We start from the raw sequence: 10011 nt of genomic DNA, 5'->3' as shown, positions 1-10011 counted from the left end.
CATGTTACGATCGGCGTAACCGAAAAAAACTTTTGTGGAAAATTATTATTATTATTATCATTCGTGGACATGAATATCAAGTGGTACATGATAGTTTCTACGGTCAGACACCGTATATCATACAACGTGCCACATAACGTGAATGTTCGTGGGTCTCGTCGGAAAAAACTTTCCTGAAAATTATATTATTATTATTATTATTACAGTATTATCTTTTCCCTTTCCTCTCTTTATATATATATATTATACATGGACAGAGGACGCCGTCACCCGACCCGGGAGAGACTCTGTTCTCGACCAAACTACTGGACAGAGTCTGTCGCGCGCGCGAGCCCGCACGTGTATTTATACAGAGTTCGGTATCCCCACCACATCATAAAAAATGTTCACGTATCAGTATTATTCGTTATGAACTGTCACATTAATATTTACCCAGTGTAAGCAATAAAAGTACCCATACCTAAAAAATCGACAACATTAAATATACCTAAAATTTAAAAACGGTATGACAGTTTTAGTTCAGATACCCGATATCAAGTGTCGCATTTGCTCAGTTTATAGTACGTATACATCATCATGTTGAAAAAATATCCAGCGTTCGCAAACTTGTCGGAACCACAGTTGTATTCAAAAGTGTTTCTAAATGGAGTTGTTTAAAACGATATTTATATTTATCAAATCAAAATCAGACTAAGATGACAATAAAACAAGAACCATACACCTCGATTCGGTAAATGTATTATTTACGTTATACAATAACATAATTAAAAATTATGATTGTTTTTTTGTTCAATAGAACGAGAACTGTATTGAATACGTACCAGTCAACTAAACAATCATGATGGCACACACAAACATTGTATAGTTTATATGTTTTTTAACATGTATTATTGATTGTAAACAATTATGTACTTTTTAAATAAAACATATATATATACACATCACGTAATTCAATATTTATACTTGCTCGTTCTTTGGTCCCGGAGCGTTTATAATGTATGCAAGTAATATGTCGTTTTGACTGAAAAAAAATAATATTTATACATTTACGTCTGAATATTCACCGACTACAGCCGTACAATATGAATCGCGTTCGCTACCTTACAATATATCCGTACACGTTTAAAACCCATACGGGCACAATCGGTCATAAGACTATAGTATCCCGTATCGCACCGTCTACAAAAACACCGTTTTTCAATATAACGATCGCGAATTTTTTGAAAATGAAATTTCTAAAATGTCGATCATTGCTTCCGCTATTGTATTTTGAACACGTCGCCGGTCTACGGTGTTTGCTTTTTTACGCATGTGATCATATATCGTAGCGAAAATTGTACAAACCCGGTACACGCATCAACGGCGTTACGATTCGTTGCTTTTTTATATTTATTCAGCATAGAATCGAAACATTCGTGATTTTTTAAATCAAATTTTTTATACTGACATTCCGCACCCCATACATGGTTGATTAAACGAGACGATATGACGCTGTTAACCGAAATAGGTATAATCGTATCTTGTGCGTACAGAGTTACAACAGGTTCGTTGTAATAACCTCGATTTTCGATACTGATTTGTATCAATTTTTTTATTTCGATATTTAATTCCAAATCCTCTTGTATCACATCGTCCATAATGTAGTATAATTATCACTCATTAACGTCTTGTCGATAATAATATTTATACCGTCATCGTCTTCTTCATATCGTCATCATCACCGTCGTCGTTATTATCGCCACGTTCGACAACTGGTAGTAAAGGTCCGATATCGTCTTCTGTACAAACAAATCCAACACGTCTTCGCCATTGTGTCCCAGGACCGTTTCGGCACTAGCATCATTGGTATCCATCGAAAGGTTGTTGTAACAGCGACGCACAAAACAAGACTGACCGATAAATCACGTTACTATATAGTATATGTATTTATATAATTTTTAAAATACGACTTGCGCAATGCTACCTATCGGTTTGGAGAACCTACACTGTTCTCTGATAATCCAAAGAGACGCGACTGAACACAGTGAAAACGTATTCAAACAAAATCTTTTGAAATACTTGCCGACGATTTCGTTACAACTGAAAACTCGGGATATTCTATTACAAACATTGCCGGTTACATACCGTCGTTACCCGTAATTCCATATTTAAAAACATATCGTTCTATCCGTCCAATTGGCCGGATTTTAGTAAATACCCATAAACGGTCCGATAACGACCACCAATAGTTCCGATATAAGTCAAAACCCGCAAACACGCAAAACAAGCAGTGTTCCATGTATTCCGAAAACGACATACGCGCCGAACCACATCAAACAGCGCGCAACGAACAATTTGATGAGGCTTCGCTGGAACGGCGAAAAAAAAAAATTAACCACGTTCCAACAACGGGTTTCGAACGGAGACGACGTTGATTACAAAACAAAATTACAAAAACTAAATCTATTGACTCCGGACCAACACGGGATTACGATAAATTCATCGAACTGTCCGGTTGGATTTGGCCAAACACACGACAGTCGAAAACGACGATGTCTTGGGTTCCGAGACCGAAGCACTATCCGTATTACAAAAGACATTGGAATCCAATGAAATCGATGTATGGAATCACGGAAACAGTACCCGTCTTATCATATGGACTCCCGAAATCGCAATTGTCGATTTGATAACACATATGAATATCGGTAAAATAATGAAAACCGTAATGTTAACGAAACGTAATTAGAAAGTTTTGTCAAAACGGTGATCACTTTGTTCCGACACGAATTATAACAAATTATTTTTTAGTTATATATAGACGGTGAACACGAATAATGAATTTAGAAGATTTAGCCAATCTTGGCGATGTATCAAAATTCGATATATCGAAAATACGAAAAACCACACAAACGTCTATGCGCTCGCACCTGATCTAATACGATATAACGGTGTCGAATTGACGAGAGATTATGTGCAAAAAAACGATATGACGATATGCTCGATAATCTAAAAACCAGAAAAGGTCAATTCTTAAAACCCGAATATAAAATACAAATAGCGGCCACGCTACGCCGATTATACGGCACGGACATGACGATAGACGTGAACGTATACCGCAACGACTTGCTCAGACACAACCACACGCCGAAAACTTTGAAATGATGGAAAAAATAAAACGCTTGATAAACCACGCCGCCGAATTTATACGTAAAATCGATATAAACAATTCATTTAACGTAGATTTATCTTCGTACGAAGCCGCACTAGCTATACTGTTGTCGAGTGCGACCAGTCATCGGATTATGGAATTGCACCAGTTAACTATTGAAAATCTAAAAGACATACTACAGCACCGTCCGATTTTCCTACACAGCAAAGGTTATAAATCGTCGACCACGCGTTGCGAAATAATACCCAACGAATTACTGGTAGCGTGCGTTGATTATATAATCAGAAATAGAGAGAAAATAATCCAAGGAGCCCGACTACACGAACGATCTAACCGATATCCGGATTACACAGAATCACGCATAAAAGGCGATTACGTACTAATAAACGTCCGTCTCACAGTTGCGAAGAGCCGCTAAACAACTGGCCGTACTGTTTTCACTAGACATCGAAAATTTGGGTTTTAACAAGTTTAGAAAATACATAACGTCCGTATTAATCGACGGAGGCGGTCACGGTTTAGCGCAATTCATAAACGCGCACAGTTCCGTAAACACTACTTTAACAAATTACGATATAGGTACTAAAACGAGTATGGAAAAAACAATGAACGATTTAGTGGGATCCATAGAACCAACAACAAAACCTCTGAATCTGATGGAAGAAACTACGGCAAGCCGAAACCGGCAAAAAAACATATTTTAACAATCGAATTGGCTCGTATAACAATGCCAGAAAGCCCGTATTCACCGTTTACTATTTCTAAAAATGACGGGCACCTCGAACAACAATGACGATGATGATTTATAATAGTTATTTATAATAATTTACATGTATATGTATACGCGCACGTTTGTAAATTATATAATAAAGTAATTAAAACAACTATTATGAAGATACGGCTCGAACGAAGTGATTAAAGTTTGTTCATGATTTACGACTCGATTAGCTAAAGAGACGCACACACGGTTTAAATGTATTTAATTTTTAATGTTATATATATAGTAACCGAATTTGTAGACCGACAATCACTTTAAGTAATACGCATAGTTCCGACAACTATATGGCGAACTCAAATTTCGAAACGAGTTCTATAATTCAGAATTATGTACAACTGAGACAAAATTATTGTCGGACAATTTAGACAAAACGACAAACTCGAATTATGATAAACCTGAAAAACAAATAACCGACTTGGCTCTATACGAATGTCCGCCTGATTATGTACCTATAACCATACCGCGGTTCTACGTGAACTGTGATGAATTCGCTGAACATCGTATTGTGGACAACATGTATTTCGTGTCTTATGCCAAATTGTTAGAGATTTTGGAATTGTCTATAGACATAGAAACCGGAGACAATGACAAACAAATAGAAATCTGTCCGAAACTAGTAAAATTGTTAAAATCTAAAGAAACCGGTATGGAAAACACAGATTTAGAAAACAACGACAATGTCGATAACGTTATATACAAACAAATAAAAGCGATACTGTCAACGTTACAGGAATTTGGAAATTTCCAAAGTCAATTGGACGTAGACGATATATTTATAGACATATCGCACGAAACGATATCGTTCAACACGATCCGGCACTATGAAACAGATCCAAATACGGGATTACTAGTAAACACGTACGAACAACCTGTAAACGGATATCATTTTATTCACAAATATGTAACGAAGACGAACGTTTGTACGTAAAACAAACGACGGGCGAAACTGACCTTAACCAAATGTATTATATATTGCAAAAATTTAAAGAAAGTCTGCTGTTTAAACCAAATCGTGTATGTAACTATACATCGAAGTTGATCAATATATGCGTTTTATACCTAGTGTTGGAAAGTCACGGTATACCGGTACGTGGTAATTATCTATCGTACGAGGATACCAACATTATAAGTTTTATGATAGATTGCATAGTCCGTAGTCGTATATTGAGTCATTGGAAACACAACCCGTGTACAAGACAATTGATATCTGATTTAATTACAAATTACAATAAAAACAATATGTTGGTCACGGTGTGTAAATTCGAAACGGCACGGGAACGGGCTCAATTCCTGTGCGATCAAATAAAACAACATGGTAATTTTACAAAGTCTATATCGTATTCGGAATACGAAAACTCATAAAACGTTTCGAAAACCGAATACACGATCAAATGTATTACAATTTCGATAAAATGTTCTTGATGAGTTTAATCGAATTACCCAGTTTTACAGCCATAATAGATACAGCGGCAATGTCTAATGTATAATTTTTTTCGCTCGCATGATCTTGACATCATCGCCTCGTACGAGCACCAATCATCGCAACAATTGTATAGTACACCATGTAACGCACGATTTCATAACAGAAACGTATGTCATTCAACGACATCGCAGCCACCGAACATGATCGGATTCGGATCTGAACGTATGTATTGTAAGACCATTGTTGTGGCACGTGAGACGGGCAGCTAATAGCGATACACCCGTAACACGGGACCCGCGTGCCCGAAGGCAGTCTTGGGTCTCTGGAACCATGCCATCTGCGCACTAAGTCAAACGTACACACGTTCAGTCACTTCTGCGGAACGTAATCCGGTGCATGGATTTTTACGAATATACATTCTGTGATCATGAAAAACACTAGCGCATGTATCATGGTAACAATATACAACAGCGTACAACAGACTGATGAACGAGTGTCATATATATAGGTGTGTGCGTACATGTTTTCTAGAAACACTCGCAACGAACACTGATGCGAGATCGTCGAACACGATCGCTTTATATACAAACGGTCCGACGCATATACGCACACCAGCGCGTGACCTAACGACAAAACCGGTTACTATAGATATCGTTCAATGAATACGTGATTCGAAATACGGAATCGGACCGTCGGAACCACCGTGTACCAGTTGCCGTCAACGTCTACAGTAGCCGTGCGCGGCAAGTGGTACATGGTGTTTCGTACGGCTCGAAACCGTATATCAAAAAATGTGCCGTAAGCGTAATAATAATTTTGGTGGTGGTGGTCGTGGTGGGGACTACGAAAACCCGTATAAATACCGGTGCGGCCTCGCGCGCGCGACAGACTCTGTCCAGTAGTTTGGTCGAGAACAGAGTCTCTCCCGGGTCGGGGTGACGGCGTCCTCTGTCCATGTATAATATATATATATAAAAGAGAGGAAAGGGAAAAGATAATACTGTAATAATAATAATAATAATAATTTTCAGGAAAGTTTTTTCCGACGAGACCCACGAACATTCACGTTATGTGGCACGTTGTATGATATACGGTGTCTGACCGTAGAAACTATCATGTACCACTTGATATTCATGTCCACGAATGATAATAATAATAATTTTTTTAGATTTATTACGTAGTTCGACTCCCAGTTTCAAGAACATAGCTATTAACGCATTGTACGGTTCAATAGTGGTGTACGCCAATTTATTTACGGCGGATATTGCCGTCGACAAATATAGATCATAATCCATACGTGCTAAGATATATGTAATATTTTTATCGCATAACAAGTTAGCAATATCTAGTATGGAAAAACACATTATTTTACGGAATTCAATCGGCAGTTCTTTGAACGATTCGACGTCTATGGATTTTAATTCTTTACCGATATGGTAAATGGACTTTGAACTTAATTCTATAACGTCTTTTACAGATTGGTATTTGTTGTTGTATATAGCAACAATTGCTTTTATAATTATTTCTTTTTTATAGTCGTGTAAACAGAATAAAGCCGTAGCTAACATGGCACCGGTAGATTTGCATTTATACATATTTGCAGGTACTACGGATTGACGGGTTTTTACTTTATCATAAATCGAAGCTTCGGTTTTACTCATTTATTACGTATTGCAAACGAATCGCTACTGCTGCAGCTGCTGCTGCGACGACGACGTGTTTTGGTTTTTTTGCACGGTGGTGGCTCGTTATCGTTCATCGAATTGTTGTTATTCAATTCGAAATCATCTTCAGATAATAATTTACGTTTTAAATTTAATACTCGTTTTTCTTTAATTATTTTTTGTGATATACTGTTCAATAACGATGTAAATACAATAAATTGTTTTCGCAACGAGATTTCGGAACCGTCCGCTTCGCGTATCAGAGTTTCAATGTTTTCTGGAACGTCTATGTACCCTTTGTAATTTTTCATACGTTTTGAAGCACGCAACGTGTTATGATAGTCGTTCACTATTGCGTTTTCAACGGTACGCCATTTATTTGTCGGTGTAACCGACACACCAGCGGTTCGTTCATCATCATTGTTCAAGATTAACGACGCAGTCATTTTTTTTGTTTGGGTTTTATAAACTTTGAAATGTAATTTTCTATATATAACTATATAATAGTCGTATTTTATAATATGCAAAAACCACAATGGAGCCCTCGGTCTCTCGAGATTTGTCTGTTTCGCCGATGAATAACGATACTATATTAAGATCGAATTTACCAGGAAGCACTTCAATTATACGTTTTATGAATCCGACACAACGGCGGTTGGCGTCGGCTTCACGATCGATGCGAGTGTTGGAACAACAATTTATAAACGAAAATTTAATAATGAACCCGAGCCGTAAAGTGCAGGAACTACGAGAACAATTAAAACGGCAATACACGCCGGACGAACAGTGCGATTTCACTATGAAAATATTAAAATGTGATTATATACCAAATAATTTAGAGTATATAGACACACGCAGAGTCGTGTCGTTAGCCTGTCTTAACGATATACTAGACGAGAGTTTGAGTAACGATGTTTCGTTTTTGGAAAAATATTTCAGTAAAATACCGTTGATGTGCATAAATTCTAGTCGTTTGATTTATACAACACGGGCGTTCATTTTCAGAAACCGTTTAGACTGGGACAATACCACAGAGTCTTTGAACTTTTATTTAAAAACAGATTCGGGCTATTTGGAAAACAGTCGAGACGCGAATGTGATCAGACAACCTAATTTAGAAAACCCGTATAAATACCGGTGCGGCCTCGCGCGCGCGACAGACTCTGTCCAGTAGTTTGGTCGAGAACAGAGTCTCTCCCGGGTCGGGGTGACGTCGTACTCTGTCCAGTATAATATATATATAAGAGAGAGAAGGGGAAAAAATCTCACGCGGTCTCGGTCGTCGCCCGTTTTTTCAGGAAAGTTCGATCGTGTTATAATATATCATAGTAATATAGGTATACAAATATAAAAAATGGCACTCCTCAAATTTGAAAATATGTTTGCTGTTGCTGTATTGATATACAGCATCCAAGCTCTCCATCCTTCGATAATGGTATCCGGGCATATCATAAAAAAGCAAAAATCAGAAACGGATTATAAAGCTCAAGGAGCTGCTGCAGCCGGAGATGTAATAGCAGCTACCGGTGGTATTATAGCCGCAGGATCGTTGGCTACAGGCCCATTTGCACCAGTTGTAGCGTCAATTGGAGGAATAACCGCTGCCTCTGGAGGTTTGATATCAGTGATTTCAAGAGCAGCCGATCAGTCGTGTCGTGAATTTGGTTGTCATAACAATCGTTGCTGGTCTTATTGCAGCATAGGAAATCAATGGTGCTATACAACCAAAACATACTCTCAAAGTTATGCATATGTATCTTGTACACGCGACGATGAATGTAATGGGTGTTGGAAATGTGGAGGTCCGTGCACGGTGTGAAACATATATTATTATAGTAGTAATATAATAGTGGACATTACACGATGGTGTTTAGAAAATCTAGTTGAAAAATAAAATGATCTAATAAAGGCAAAAAAAAATAGTTCGTTGTACGTATCGTACAACGGAAATACGTAAGTCATTGGAGCCAAAACGATCAAAGTACGCGGTTTTACTTTATTTTAATTTTTTCATCTTTGTATCGACGACATATTTTAACGAGCACATATTATAGCAATCTCAGGAAATCGGACTGTCATATTTCATCAACCTTTCATAAAATTCGTTCATTAAAATGCATTTACGATAAGGCATTTTCCCGTTTGTCAGCCATACACCAACGTTATTTGGCGTGACGCTTATAACTTTACCGGTACGTCCTAAATCGATAAACATCTGCATATCATGATGCGGCGATCCGGTTCTACAACCGATAATATCTCCGTATTGAAATTGTCCATCGGATTCGACACACACGTCCCGTTTTCGTTACGACACTCGTTCGAAGTTCCAACTCTAGTGCCGTTTAAACAATATTGTTCATCTTGTTGTTTCCACACAAATACTTCACAATCGTCGGCAAAAGCTTGATGGAAATAATGGATACAACAAATCAAAAGGAATGCCAATTTCAACATTTTATTATTATTTTACTCTAAAACAATGGTATAGAAATTGAATATGGTACTATATTACGTAAGAAATATAATACTATATTCGTCGGAACGTACGTAGTCTGTATACGCGTATATCGTAAAACGCGCTCGTAAACGTAATAATAATATTTTTTTAATTTAATTTTATAATTTTAGTAGGGATACTGATTTTTATGATGTGGTGGGGATACCGAACTCTGTATAAATACACGTGCGGGCTCGCGCGCGCGACAGACTCTGTCCAGTAGTTTGGTCGAGAACAGAGTCTCTCCCGGGTCGGGTGACGGCGTCCTCTGTCCATGTATAATATATATATAAAGAGAGAGGAGAGAGGAAAGGGAAACGATAATACTGTAATAATAATAATAGTAATTTTTCAGGAAAGTTTTTCCGACGAGACCCCACGAACACTCACGTTACGCCATACGAGGTGGTTTCTACAGCCCGTCGCCGTAAACCCGACCGTGTACCACTTGACGTTCAATAATAATAATAATAATTTTTAGAAAAATTTTTTCTCGGC

The 10011-nt window shown here is 37.6% G+C and overlaps 1 protein-coding gene across 1 annotated transcript; it reads left to right on the top strand.

Annotated features, from left to right (window-relative positions):
• Window positions 1-8391: 8391 nt before the first annotated feature.
• LOC113558283 lies at window positions 8392-8832 on the top strand. Its single transcript, XM_026963755.2, has one exon. The coding sequence runs from the start codon at window positions 8392-8394 to the stop codon at window positions 8830-8832; it is 441 nt and encodes a 146-aa protein (XP_026819556.2).
• Window positions 8833-10011: the final 1179 nt, after the last annotated feature.

The sequence above is a fragment of the Rhopalosiphum maidis genome, chromosome 4 (genome assembly GCF_003676215.2).
Source record: "Rhopalosiphum maidis isolate BTI-1 chromosome 4, ASM367621v3, whole genome shotgun sequence".
Lineage (NCBI taxonomy): Eukaryota > Metazoa > Arthropoda > Insecta > Hemiptera > Aphididae > Rhopalosiphum > Rhopalosiphum maidis.
The sequence above is the reverse complement of the archived record's forward strand: the minus strand, read 5'-3'. Positions and strand labels throughout refer to the sequence as shown.